At 54.1% G+C, this 14446-nt stretch overlaps 1 protein-coding gene across 1 annotated transcript in view; it reads left to right on the top strand.

Moving 5' to 3' along the window:
* Positions 1–14133, top strand: part of LOC120904491 — a 136832-nt gene extending 122699 nt beyond the window's left edge. The window contains 22 exon segments of the mRNA XM_040314501.1: positions 24–635; positions 724–1319; positions 1321–1375; positions 1622–1933; positions 2018–2350; positions 2417–3028; positions 3117–3715; positions 3717–3768; positions 4015–4326; positions 4411–4743; positions 4810–5421; positions 5493–5816; positions 6056–6388; positions 6481–7623; positions 7719–7931; positions 8220–8615; positions 8708–9676; positions 9782–12049; positions 12127–12564; positions 12663–13175; positions 13278–13760; positions 13843–14133. Of these exon segments, the coding sequence (XP_040170435.1) occupies positions 24–635; positions 724–1319; positions 1321–1375; positions 1622–1933; positions 2018–2350; positions 2417–3028; positions 3117–3715; positions 3717–3768; positions 4015–4326; positions 4411–4743; positions 4810–5421; positions 5493–5816; positions 6056–6388; positions 6481–7623; positions 7719–7931; positions 8220–8615; positions 8708–9676; positions 9782–12049; positions 12127–12564; positions 12663–13175; positions 13278–13760; positions 13843–14084 (11750 nt within the window). The 3' untranslated portion in view covers positions 14085–14133.
* The last annotated feature ends 313 nt before the right edge of the window (positions 14134–14446 follow it).

Raw genomic sequence — 14446 nt, forward strand, 5'->3', positions numbered from 1 at the left:
AACGAATCCCCTTCATTCAACAGCGCCTGAGCCCGTCAATGATGATCCGTGCAATCCTTCGCCCTGCGGGGCTAATGCGCAATGCCAGAACGGTATTTGCACATGTTTGCCAGAGTACCAGGGCGATCCGTACCGAGGCTGCAGGCCAGAGTGCGTCTTGAACTCGGACTGCGCTCGGGATAGGGCCTGTATTCGTAGCAAATGTGTAGATCCTTGTCCGGGCACGTGCGGTCAAGATGCACTGTGCGAGGTGATCAATCACATTCCGATGTGCCGTTGTCCGGATGGAATGGCCGGAAATGCATTCGTGCAGTGTCGACCGCAGCAAGCACCGGTTGTGACGAACCCATGCAGTCCATCGCCTTGCGGTCCTAATAGCCAGTGTCGCGAAATCAATGGACAAGCCGTCTGCTCTTGTGTTCCGGGATACATTGGAAGCCCTCCGACGTGTCGTCCGGAGTGTGTTGTGAGCGCTGAATGTCCTCAGAATCAAGCGTGTACCAACCAGAAATGTAGGGATCCATGCCCTGGAACATGTGGAGTAGGGGCCAGGTGCTCGGTTGTGAATCACAATCCAATTTGCAGCTGTCCAGAAAGATACACAGGCGATCCGTTCGTACGCTGTCAGCCCATGAGTATGTTTCATTCCCATTTAGTTCCTCAGTCGTTTAGAATCCAGATCGCTTACGATCACCATCTCTTGTCATCTTTGATCCCTTTCAGTCGAGCCTCCAGTACAAATGACCCCCAGCAACCCTTGCCAACCGTCTCCTTGCGGACCAAATGCACAGTGCCGCGCAGTGGGTGATTCGCCATCTTGCACTTGCATAGAGGGTATGATAGGCGCACCACCCAATTGCCGCCCGGAATGCATCAGCAACTCCGATTGCTCAAACAATTTAGCATGCATACGACAAAAGTGTCAAGATCCTTGTCCTGGCGCGTGTGGAGCCAACGCGGAATGTAGGGTTGTCAGCCATACTCCGATGTGCATTTGTGCCGTTGGATATATTGGCGATCCTTTCACTCAGTGCGTACCTTTCCAACAAGATACGCCCAAGGACCAGACGACGCCTTGCCTCCCCAACCCATGCGGAGCCAACGCTCAATGTAGGGAACAAAACGGTGCTGGAGCATGCACATGTATTGAGGATCATTTTGGAAACCCTTACGAAGGATGCCGTCCAGAGTGTGTGCTCAATTCGGACTGCCCGTCGAACAGGGCTTGCGTTAGGAACAAATGTCAAGACCCTTGCCCAGGAACCTGTGGTCAGAATGCTGACTGCCAGGTCGTCAATCACCTGCCCTCTTGTACCTGTTTCCCCCGGATACGAAGGAGATCCGTTCCGATATTGTAACATTCAACAAAGAGAACGTAAGGAACCCTTTGCCCACTTCTTCGCCTGTTGCGTGCTTATGACCTTGCTTCACTCGACCAAGCTTAGTTCGACAATCATAGATCTCCGCTGACCCGCCCTGTTCTTGGACAACCTCGACAAAACACACGAAATACGAACGATCGACCTTGCCGCTCCCTTTCCCCATGCATTGCTTTTCGCTGTATCTGTTGTTTGCGAAGCTTTGTTCAATCATACATTGTGTCTTCCCTCCCTCACTACAGCGGTACAAGAGTATGTCAATCCTTGCCAACCGAGTCCCTGTGGTCCCAACAGTCAATGCCGAGAGGTTAACGGACAGGCCGTTTGCTCGTGTCTGCCCACTTATGTTGGTTCTCCTCCGGGATGTCGCCCAGAGTGTGTGGTGAGCTCGGAATGCGCCCTGGATAAGGCTTGTGTCAACCAGAAGTGCGTTGATCCGTGCCCTGGAACGTGCGGAACCAATGCTAGGTGCAACGTCAATAACCACAGCCCCATTTGCTCATGTCAATCAGGATTCACTGGTGATCCGTTCACGAGATGCTACCCCATACCACGTAAGATCCTCTCCTTTCGTTACACCCACGACGTATTCCTTGCCATCTCCAACCCTATGGTATCGTTGTTCTTTTCTACAACAGCTCCGGTACAAGATACTCCGATCGTTGTAAGGAACCCGTGCGTTCCTTCTCCGTGCGGTCCAAACTCACAGTGCCGTGATGTAAACGGCTCTCCTTCGTGTTCATGTCTGATCAACTACATTGGATCTCCGCCTAATTGTCGCCCAGAGTGTACAATTAACGCGGAATGTCCAAGCAATCAGGCGTGCATGAACGAGAAGTGTCGGGACCCTTGTCCGGGATCGTGTGGCATCAATGCAAGATGCAATGTGATCAACCATACTCCCATTTGTACATGCGAGGAGGGATACACTGGAGATCCTTTCACAAGCTGTCGACCCATGCCACCACCACGTAAGAAACTCTCCCCCAATCTTTGGCTTCCAGATCTCTTCATAACGAATCCCCTTCATTCAACAGCGCCTGAGCCCGTCAATGATGATCCGTGCAATCCTTCGCCCTGCGGGGCTAATGCGCAATGCCAGAACGGTATTTGCACATGTTTGCCAGAGTACCAGGGCGATCCGTACCGAGGCTGCAGGCCAGAGTGCGTCTTGAACTCGGACTGCGCTCGGGATAGGGCCTGTATTCGTAGCAAATGTGTAGATCCTTGTCCGGGCACGTGCGGTCAAGATGCACTGTGCGAGGTGATCAATCACATTCCGATGTGCCGTTGTCCGGATGGAATGGCCGGAAATGCATTCGTGCAGTGTCGACCGCAGCAAGCACCGATTGTGACGAACCCATGCAGTCCATCGCCTTGCGGTCCTAATAGCCAGTGTCGCGAAATCAATGGACAAGCCGTCTGCTCTTGTGTTCCGGGATACATTGGAAGCCCTCCGACGTGTCGTCCGGAGTGTGTTGTGAGCGCTGAATGTCCTCAGAATCAAGCGTGTACCAACCAGAAATGTAGGGATCCATGCCCTGGAACATGTGGAGTAGGGGCCAGGTGCTCGGTTGTGAATCACAATCCAATTTGCAGCTGTCCAGAAAGATACACAGGCGATCCGTTCGTACGCTGTCAGCCCATGAGTATGTTTCATTCCCATTTAGTTCCTCAGTCGTTTAGAATCCAGATCGCTTACGATCACCATCTCTTGTCATCTTTGATCCCTTTCAGTCGAGCCTCCAGTACAAATGACCCCCAGCAACCCTTGCCAACCGTCTCCTTGCGGACCAAATGCACAGTGCCGCGCAGTGGGTGATTCGCCATCTTGCACTTGCATAGAGGGTATGATAGGCGCACCACCCAATTGCCGCCCGGAATGCATCAGCAACTCCGATTGCTCAAACAATTTAGCATGCATACGACAAAAGTGTCAAGATCCTTGTCCTGGCGCGTGTGGAGCCAACGCGGAATGTAGGGTTGTCAGCCATACTCCGATGTGCATTTGTGCCGTTGGATATACTGGCGATCCTTTCACTCAGTGCGTACCTTTCCAACAAGATACGCCCAAGGACCAGACGACGCCTTGCCTCCCCAACCCATGCGGAGCCAACGCTCAATGTAGGGAACAAAACGGTGCTGGAGCATGCACATGTATTGAGGATCATTTTGGAAACCCTTACGAAGGATGCCGTCCAGAGTGTGTGCTCAATTCGGACTGCCCGTCGAACAGGGCTTGCGTTAGGAACAAATGTCAAGACCCTTGCCCAGGAACCTGTGGTCAGAATGCTGACTGCCAGGTCGTCAATCACCTGCCCTCTTGTACCTGTTTCCCCCGGATACGAAGGAGATCCGTTCCGATATTGTAACATTCAACAAAGAGAACGTAAGGAACCCTTTGCCCACTTCTTCGCCTGTTGCGTGCTTATGACCTTGCTTCACTCGACCAAGCTTAGTTCGACAATCATAGATCTCCGCTGACCCGCCCTGTTCTTGGACAACCTCGACAAAACACACGAAATACGAACGATCGACCTTGCCGCTCCCTTTCCCCATGCATTGCTTTTCGCTGTATCTGTTGTTTGCGAAGCTTTGTTCAATCATACATTGTGTCTTCCCTCCCTCACTGCAGCGGTACAAGAGTATGTCAATCCTTGCCAACCGAGTCCCTGTGGTCCCAACAGTCAATGCCGAGAGGTTAACGGACAGGCCGTTTGCTCGTGTCTGCCCACTTATGTTGGTTCTCCTCCGGGATGTCGCCCAGAGTGTGTGGTGAGCTCGGAATGCGCCCTGGATAAGGCTTGTGTCAACCAGAAGTGCGTTGATCCGTGCCCTGGAACGTGCGGAACCAATGCTAGGTGCAACGTCAATAACCACAGCCCCATTTGCTCATGTCAATCAGGATTCACTGGTGATCCGTTCACGAGATGCTACCCCATACCACGTAAGATCCTCTCCTTTCGTTACACCCACGACGTATTCCTTGCCATCTCCAACCCTATGGTATCGTTGTTCTTTTCTACAACAGCTCCGGTACAAGATACTCCGATCGTTGTAAGGAACCCGTGCGTTCCTTCTCCGTGCGGTCCAAACTCACAGTGCCGTGATGTAAACGGCTCTCCTTCGTGTTCATGTCTGATCAACTACATTGGATCTCCGCCTAATTGTCGCCCAGAGTGTACAATTAACGCGGAATGTCCAAGCAATCAGGCGTGCATGAACGAGAAGTGTCGGGACCCTTGTCCGGGATCGTGTGGCATCAATGCAAGATGCAATGTGATCAACCATACTCCCATTTGTACATGCGAGGAGGGATACACTGGAGATCCTTTCACAAGCTGTCGACCCATGCCACCACCACGTAAGAAACTCTCCCCCAATCTTTGGCTTCCAGATCTCTTCATAACGAATCCCCTTCATTCAACAGCGCCTGAGCCCGTCAATGATGATCCGTGCAATCCTTCGCCCTGCGGGGCTAATGCGCAATGCCAGAACGGTATTTGCACATGTTTGCCAGAGTACCAGGGCGATCCGTACCGAGGCTGCAGGCCAGAGTGCGTCTTGAACTCGGACTGCGCTCGGGATAGGGCCTGTATTCGTAGCAAATGTGTAGATCCTTGTCCGGGCACGTGCGGTCAAGATGCACTGTGCGAGGTGATCAATCACATTCCGATGTGCCGTTGTCCGGATGGAATGGCCGGAAATGCATTCGTGCAGTGTCGACCGCAGCAAGCACCGGTTGTGACGAACCCATGCAGTCCATCGCCTTGCGGTCCTAATAGCCAGTGTCGCGAAATCAATGGACAAGCCGTCTGCTCTTGTTTATCCGGCTATTTCGGAAGCCCACCCATGTGCCGTCCGGAATGCACTGGTAACTCCGAATGTTTGCTTTCGCTTGCGTGTATCAATTTCAAGTGTGCGGATCCATGTCCTGGTAGCTGTGGATTTGCTGCGCGCTGTACAACGGTCAACCACAACCCCATATGTACTTGTCCTCCAAAAATGACCGGCGATCCGTTCACAAGATGTTATGAAATCGGTAATATACAGTTTTTTCTCAAATAGCCTCACTCCCGTTTACTTATGAAAACGAATGATTCCACTTTATAGCTGAAAAATCTCCGCCTCTGAACATACCCGCCGATCCATGCCAACCGTCTCCCTGCGGTCCCAATGCTCTTTGTGCGAATAACAACGGTGTACCATCGTGTAGCTGCCAGCCAGAAATGGTTGGCTCTCCGCCAAATTGTCGCCCAGAGTGCACTAGCCACTCGGACTGTTCACGTGTCCAGGCATGTTCCAAACAAAAATGTGTTGATCCGTGTCTGAACGCGTGTGGTTCCGATGCCAGATGCCACGTTTCATTGCATGTAGCAAACTGTTTCTGTCCGGACGGATACGAAGGGGACCCGTTCCGCGCATGTACATTAAAAAGTGAGTGATAAACCTTTGCCGTAGCGTGTGTGTGTTTCCAAGTTTATTATAATTATTATATTATAAGTTTTAATTATACTAAATTCACAGATGTACAAGAAAAAACAATCTAATATATGCATACATTACACAATTATTTATCTTACATTAAGCAATACGGCCGAAGCCGTTCCTTCTGAATAAAACAAAAAACAAAAACAAAAGTAATATATCTTCATAATTCCTTTAATGTTTCACAGTTACCACGCCGCCGCCACAGGCTGAACCGAGAGATCCATGCTATCCATCTCCGTGCGGTGTTAATGCACGTTGCCGACCGGCAAATGGCGAAACAGCGATTTGTGAATGCATTGAAAACTACTTCGGAAACCCGTACGAATCTTGTCGACCGGAGTGCGTTGCCAATGGAGACTGTCAAAAGTCCTTGGCTTGCATTAACAATCGCTGCAAGGATCCATGCCCTGGCGTATGTGGCAAGAATGCAGAATGTGCCGTAGTTAACCACACTCCCGTCTGCTCGTGTCCCGATGGAATGAAGGGCAACGCGTTTGAGCAATGTTTGCGCGAGGAAGGTAAGGGGAAAGAATATCGAGGATTTCACAATCAGGTTAGAGATAACAGTTTCTAATATGGTAAAATCATTTCCCATTTACCACTCACACAGTCACTCCACCGCCATCAGACCCATGCTATCCATCGCCCTGTGGCCAGAACACGGTGTGCCGTGTATTCAACGGTAATGCTGTTTGCGAATGCTTGCCCGAGTTCAAGGGAAGTCCGTTCGGCCGGGGCTGTTACCCCGAGTGCGTGATTAACAGCGACTGTCCGAGGGACAGAACGTGCGTCAACAAAAAATGCGTCGATCCCTGTCCAGGCGTGTGTGGTTACCGAGCCGAATGCCACGCGATCAACAACAGTCCGGTCTGCTCGTGCCCAAGGGACATGATCGGTGATCCGTTCGTCGAGTGCAAGGTTGCACCGCCAAAGGATCCGTGTAACCCGTCGCCCTGCCGTACCAACGGTATTTGCCGCGTGGTTGCTGATCGTGCAGAATGCCAGTATCCGGAATGTATCATCAACTCCGACTGTTCCACCAATCGAGCATGCTACAATCAACGGTGCCAGGATCCTTGCGTCGGTGCATGTGGTATCAATGCGCTGTGTAGTGTAATCAATCACTCGCCGGTATGTTCGTGTCCGGCTCGCCATGCTGGTTCGCCGTTCGTGCAGTGCGTACCGCAACGCGACGAGCCGCAGCAGCCACAGCCGGAATGCACTAGCGACGGCCAGTGTACCAATGACAAAGCGTGCATCGGTGGACAGTGCCAGAATCCTTGCACGGTCAGCACAGGACTTTGCACCCAGAACGCCGAGTGTCGCGTGCAGTTCCATCGTGCGATTTGCGCTTGCCGCGAAGGGTACACGGGCAATGCGCAGCTAGCCTGCTACGAGATCGGATGCCGCAGCGATAGCGACTGTCCAGCAACGGAGGCGTGCGTGAACAAGAACTGTATCGATCCGTGCCGTCACACACAGTGCGGCCGCAATGCGTACTGCAAGTCGGACTACAATCACAATGCCCGCTGCCACTGCATGGATGGATATCGGGGCAATCCTTTGGTCGGTTGCACCAGGCCAGAGTGCACCAGCAACGACGAGTGCCCGTACCACCAGTCATGCCAGAATGAGCAGTGCCGTGACCCGTGCAACTGTGCCCCGAACGCACAGTGCAGGGTGGACAACCATCAGGCCAACTGCCGCTGCCCACCAGGATACACGGGCGATCCGCTGTTTTCGTGTGAAAAGAGTATGTATCTCTTTGCATTACCACAACTGTCTAGCTGTGTTGGTACAGTGGTTGTAAAGTAGCAAATGTTAATTATACGTCTTTCATTGTAACAGTTCCGGTTCGTGACCCTGCCCAATGTACGATGGACGCAGACTGTCCGAGTAAACTGGCATGCTTCGAAGGCGTGTGCAAGAACCCGTGCACGGAAACGAAACCGTGCGCAGAGCATGCGGTTTGCACGGTGCAGGACACGCTGCCGCTCCGAACCATGTACTGCGTCTGCGAGGAAGGTTACGCGGGCGATGCGGAAAGACAGTGCTTGCCAGGTAATTTCAGCACTCTAGAGAGTTGCCCTTATACCGGCTTCCCTGCTTCATCGTAGCTGATCCTGTAGAAACGTAGCCATTTCCCAAACTTTAACCCTTCTTTTCAGCTTGCAAACGATTTTTAATCCCTTTTCTTATTTATAGCTGTAATAGATTCTTTTTTCATTTGGACAGCCTGTTCAGTTCCCCCTTCAATTCCTCTCTTCCTACTTTTACGCTTCGTAGTGTGCTTCAAACCCGGAAACCCTTGTGGTGCCTTTACTAATGGATTTTCGTCTCATATTTTAGTATCGAAAGATGAGCCGGGATGCTACAGTGACGTCGAGTGTGCGCCGACCGAATCTTGCAGAGCACGAGTTTGTGTGGACGTATGCAGCGACTACAATCCTTGCGCATCGAGCGCGGAATGCTTGGCGCAAAGCCATAAGGCCATCTGCTCCTGCCCTGTCGGTACGGTGGGAGATCCGTTCCAGAACTGCTACAAGCCGCCGGTTGTGTCGCCCGAATGTGTCGTCGATGCCGATTGCTCATCGAGCATGGCATGCGTCAACGAACGGTGCCAGGATCCGTGCGCCGGCAGCAATCCGTGCGGAGGCAACGCAGAGTGTCGTGCCGTCTATCACCGACCGCACTGCACCTGTCCCATCGGATGGGGTGGAGATCCAAAGACGCAATGTTACAAGCGTAAGTATCGAGCGTGCGCAACCTCTCGCCAAAAGAGGTGTATGAAAGGGACAACTTTCTCATTCGCAAAACTTTGACATTTGCATTTGCAGCGGAATGTAAGATCGACGCGGAGTGTCCGTTCGATAAGGCATGTTTCAACGAGAAGTGCATCAGTCCGTGCACGTACGGTGCTACTCAGTGCGGCCGTGGGGCTGACTGTGTGGCCCAAAGCCACCGGGCAGTGTGCATTTGTCCGCCGGGCACGCAGGGCAATCCGTTCGTATCGTGCGTCACGGGAATGTGTCAGTACAACGAGGATTGTGCCGAGCACGAGGCGTGCGACCGTTTGAACCGCGTCTGCCGCCCGGTGTGCGACGACGAAACGTGCGCTCGTACCGCCACTTGTGTGGCCAGGAATCATCAAGCGAGCTGCGAGTGTGCCCCGGGAATGCGGGGCAATCCGTACGTCGAGTGCATGCGCGATGTGCCGGAGCCGGAGTGCCGCATGGACAGTGAGTGCGGTTCGCAGCAGGCCTGCATACGCAACAGATGCGTAAACCCCTGCACGGAGCTAACGCCGTGCGCGAGCCAGCAGAAGTGCAGCGTAATAGACACGCTGCCGCTGCGCACCATCATCTGCGCCTGTCAGACGGACATGCTGATGGATCGGTCCGGAAGCTGCAAGCCGATCGTCATTGAGGAGTGTCGCTTGGATAGCGATTGTGCCGATACGGACCGCTGCCTGCGCGGACAGTGCGTCGAGGCGTGCAAGGCCGATCCGTGCGGCATCAATGCGCAGTGTGCTTCCGCGAACCATCGGGCGCAGTGTACCTGTTCGCCGGGTTATGTAGGAAATGCGCACATCGAGTGTCTGCCGGAACCGCGCGTTACATCGCCGAAAGAGTGTGCCGCGGATGACGATTGTTCGGACGATCGGGCGTGTTTCAACGATCGCTGCGTGAACCCGTGCGTAAGTGATGCTTGCGGACGGGGCGCGCTGTGCCGCACCAGCAACCACAAGGCGGTGTGCAACTGTCCAAGTGGATATACGATGGACGGCAATGGTAACTGTATACCACGTAAGTATCATCCGGTTGTTCCGATGGGGGATTTTTGTTTGCGAAATTGTTTAATAACGAAAACCGTTTCCTTTCCTTGTTTGCTCCCTCCCCATGTTAATGTAGCGGCCGGCGATCTACCACGCTGTCGTTCGAACTCGGACTGTACGCGAAGCGAAACGTGCGTTAACGAGATATGCGCCAATCCGTGCAACTGCGGCCAGAATGCGGACTGCTTCGTGAAGGACCACTACCCGGTGTGCAGCTGCCGTCCGGGATATTCGGGCAACGCGCAAACCGGTTGCTTTAAGCTGGAGTGCCAGGCGAACAGCGATTGCACCAACGACAAGCAGTGCACGAACGGTGCGTGCGTCGATCCCTGCCTGTATCAGAATCCTTGCGCACTGAACGCGGAATGCTACGGCGATCGTCATCGAGCGGCCTGCCGCTGCCTGCCTGGACTGGAGGGTAATCCCTTCGAGCGGTGTCGCCGAGTGGAATGTCACTACGATGGTGAGTGCGCGAAAACGCTCGCCTGCCAGCAGGAGCAGTGCGTGGATCCGTGTGCCAATTCACCGTGCGCCCAGAATGCGCAATGCTTCGTGAGCAACCACCAGGCGCAGTGCAAGTGCCCTGAGCAGATGCCGGAGGGCAATCCGTACTCGTTCTGCAGACCACGTGCCGTGGAACGCGAGGAGTGCCGTGTGGATGGCGACTGTCCGAGCCGCATGGCGTGCATCGGAAACCGTTGCCTCAACCCGTGCAACGAGCTGCGCCCATGTGCCGCGTCCGCGCTATGTACGGTGCAGGACTCGGTGCCAGTGCGCACGATGGTGTGCGAATGTCCACCACTGCACGTGCCAGACAGTGCTGGAGAATGTAGGCGCATTGTACTGCAGACACCGGTAGGTGTGTGTACGACGGATTCGGAGTGCTCCGAGCAGGAGGCTTGCATCAACCGACAGTGTCGCGATCCGTGCAGCTGCGGATCGAATGCGATCTGCACGATTAAGAACCATCGGGCGGTGTGCTCGTGCGAGGACGGCTACGAGGGCAATCCCAACGTGGCCTGCCGTGCGATTGGATGCCGCGTTGATTCGGAGTGCGAAACCAGCAAGGCGTGCGTGAACGGCAACTGCGTCAACCCGTGTCTCGACCACAACCCGTGCGGTATCGGGGCGGAATGCTTCGGGCGGGCGAATCGGGCCGAATGTCGCTGTTTGAGCGGCTACCGGGGCAACCCACTGGTGCAGTGCAATGTGGTCGAGTGCCGCAGCAACAACGACTGCCCGGACGACAAGCAGTGCCGCAACGCGCAGTGCGTCAATCCGTGCATCTACGAGAACTCGTGCTCGCCGCGGGCCGAATGCCGCGCACAGAACCATCTGGTCGTCTGCCGCTGTCCGGTTGGGCTGGTAGGCAATCCGTACGTCGACTGCCGGCCGGAAGTGGTGCCAGAGTGCCAGTATGACACCGACTGCCCGGGCCATCTGGCCTGCATCGACAACAAATGCATGGAACCGTGCAGTGCGCTAACGCCCTGCAATCAGCCGGCCCGCTGCGAGGTGGTACCATCTTCACCGGTGCGCACAATGCTGTGCACCTGTCCGGACGGCTACGTAAGCAGCGGTAGCGGTACTTGCAAGCCGGTTGTGAAGGCGGGCTGCATCTCCGACTCGGACTGCTCGAGCGACACGGCCTGCATCAACAGCATCTGCCGCGACCCGTGCAACTGTGGCCCGAACGCGGAGTGTCGCGTGAAAGACCACAAACCGGTCTGCTCGTGCGCCCAGGGCTACGATGGTGATCCGGAGACGCAGTGCATCAAGATCGAGTGCCGATCCGATAGCGACTGCTCGGGGCAGCACACGTGCTACAACCGACAGTGCGTACCGGCCTGCTCGATGGAAAGCTGCGGCACGCAGGCGGAGTGTATCGGCGTGAACCATCGTGCCGTGTGTGAGTGTGTGCCGGGCTACGAGGGCAATCCGAAGGTGGCATGCAAACTGATCGGCTGCCGCCGGGATTCGGACTGCCCGCTGGACAAGGCGTGCATCAACGGCCAGTGCGGTAATCCGTGCGAGCTGCAGGCAGTGTGCGCCCAGAACGAGCAGTGCCAGGTGTACCAGCATCGGCCGGAGTGTGCTTGCCCGCCACCGTTCGAAAACGACCCGTTGCAGGGTTGCGTGCTGCGCGACGATCGCTGCATGACGGACGGTGAGTGTCCATCGCAGACGGCGTGCATACAGGGCGAATGCGTTAACCCGTGCAACGTGACGGAACCGTGCGGCGTGAACTCGAACTGCAAGGTGCTGGACACGCTGCCGGTGCGCACGATGATATGCGAATGTCTGCCAGGATACCAGGGCAATGCGGCGATACAGTGCGACAAGAGTAAGTAATCTCAAGCGTTTTGCAGTGCCTTTGGCCAGGCATTAATATGATTGGTGTTTCTCTTACCATCCATACAGTGGCGCTATGTCCTACAGACCGTGGGTTCGTGCGTAACTCGAACGGGGAATGTGTTTGCCCGCCAGGGTACGGACTCTCGCTGTACGACGACTGTCAGCCGTGTCGCGAAGAGGATGGACTCAAGGTGGACGAGACGGGCCGGTGCGTTTGTGCGCTGGAGCGAGGGCTCATCATCGACGAGCGTGGTCGCTGTATCTGTCCAATCGAGTACGGCTACCGGTTGACCAGCCGGGGCGAATGCGTACGCAGTGAGAAGCCCGAATGTGAACGGGACGAACACTGCGCCGATTGGCGGTACTGTAATCTTGAGTCCAAGACGTGCGATGATCCTTGCCAGCGGAAGATCTGCGGTACCAATGCGCTGTGCAATGCCACGAACCATCAAGCAGTGTGTCAGTGCATTACGGGATACACTGGCAATCCAGAGGAACATTGCAGTAAGTATTCCGTTGCCTAGTGGCAGACTTTACATGCGCCTTTGCTCCGATATGCTGTAGAATCTAGATCCTAATCCCCGATGTGAATACTGTTACAGATCAAACAACCAACTTCCGCACAGACTTCCCGCAGCCCGAGATGGTAGTGACCTGCCAAGCTGACGGTGTGCAAGTCGTCATCGATCTGGCCGAATCGAACTTCAACGGTGTGCTGTACGTGAAGGGCCACAGCAAGGACGAGGAGTGTCGGCGGGTCGTGAACTTGGCCGGCGACACCTCTTCGGCGCGCACACAGATATTCAAGGTACACTTCGGCAGCTGTGGGCTGATACATGTCAATGGCATCGCGAGCTTTGTCTTGGTCATCCAGAAGCACCCGAAGCTGGTGACGTACAAGGCACAGGCGTACCACATCAAGTGTGTCTATCAAACGGGCGAACAGAACGTTACGCTAGGCTTCAACGTGCAGATGCTGACGACGGCCGGAACGATCGCAAACACCGGGCCGCCGCCTACCTGTGCCATGCGCATAGTCGCGTTCAATGGCGAGGAAATCAATTCGGCTGAAATCGGTGACAACTTGCGACTGCAGGTGGAGGTACAGCCAGCAAGTAAGTGTCATGCTATTTTCCTATCATGCTTTTGCAAATTACAATGGGTCGTCCCTGTTGTTGTCGGCGTGACCACTAACTAATCGACCTGTTTTTTCATAGCTATCTACGGTGGATTTGCACGCAGTTGCGTAGCCAAGACGATGGAGGAAAGTGTCGAAAACGAATACATCGTCACGGACGAGGACGGCTGTGCGACAGACCCCTCGATCTTTGGCGATTGGGAGTACAACGCGGAAACGAACAGCCTGCTGGCGAGCTTCAACGCGTTTAAGTTCCCTTCGAGCGATAACATCCGCTTCCAGTGTAACATTCGGGTCTGCTTCGGCAAGTGCCAACCGGTCAACTGCCATGGCGCGAATGCGTACGGTAAGCGCCGTCGACGCCGTGAAGCGCTTGGCATCGATATGATGAGTACGATCGAGGTGGTGTACAACCGTACCAAGCGGGCCGCTGACGATACGGCACTTGCCACGGACGACTCGCTCGGCATGGAAGGCACCCTGCGGGAGGAAATTACGATCCAGTCCAACGCGATTCTTACGCTAGAGAAGCGCGAAGAACGATCGTACGACTCGAACAACAGTAAGTAGTGAACATATACATGATGGCTTTTCGAATGTCGCTAAATTTCTCTTGTTTTTCTCCTCTTTTCTTATCTTAACAGTCACACCAGCGGCACAGCGTGTGGAGGACATTTGTGTATCGATGATTGGGTTGATATTGGCGCTGGTGATTACTGCACTGTTGGCCTTGGTGGCCGTTGCAGTGGCCGTGTCCTGCTGGCTGATGGCGTATCGACGACGACCAACAATCACTGGACCGCTGCCCCACCCGCCCGAATTCCCCAATCCACTCTTTGCGCACCATGAGCCGTCGGAACCGTCGCATCATGATTTCATGGGATAGATCTAGCAAATCGCGCAAAAAAAAACTATCACGAAACAAAACACACAAACTCATAAACAAACAAATCGAAAATCGACTAACCGAAACGACAAACAAAACGAAACAAAATGTAAAGAATTAATTTAAAGACAAAAATACTAGTGCTGCACACATCGACCACTAATCTGAGATTAGATGTAGTTGTAGTAACTCAAATTAAACGATTCGATAGCTGACGAAGAGCGTGGAAGAAATTCGTGGCTCCTCGCACACCAGCTAAGGGTAGATACAAGTTAGGAAGGAATATGTAAATAGTATTAAATTAAAACCCAAAGGGGAGCGCAAAAGAAAGGGTAATTGCTCAAAGAGCGCCGAGGATGCTC

This window comes from Anopheles arabiensis, chromosome 3, assembly GCF_016920715.1.
Source record: "Anopheles arabiensis isolate DONGOLA chromosome 3, AaraD3, whole genome shotgun sequence".
Lineage (NCBI taxonomy): Eukaryota > Metazoa > Arthropoda > Insecta > Diptera > Culicidae > Anopheles > Anopheles arabiensis.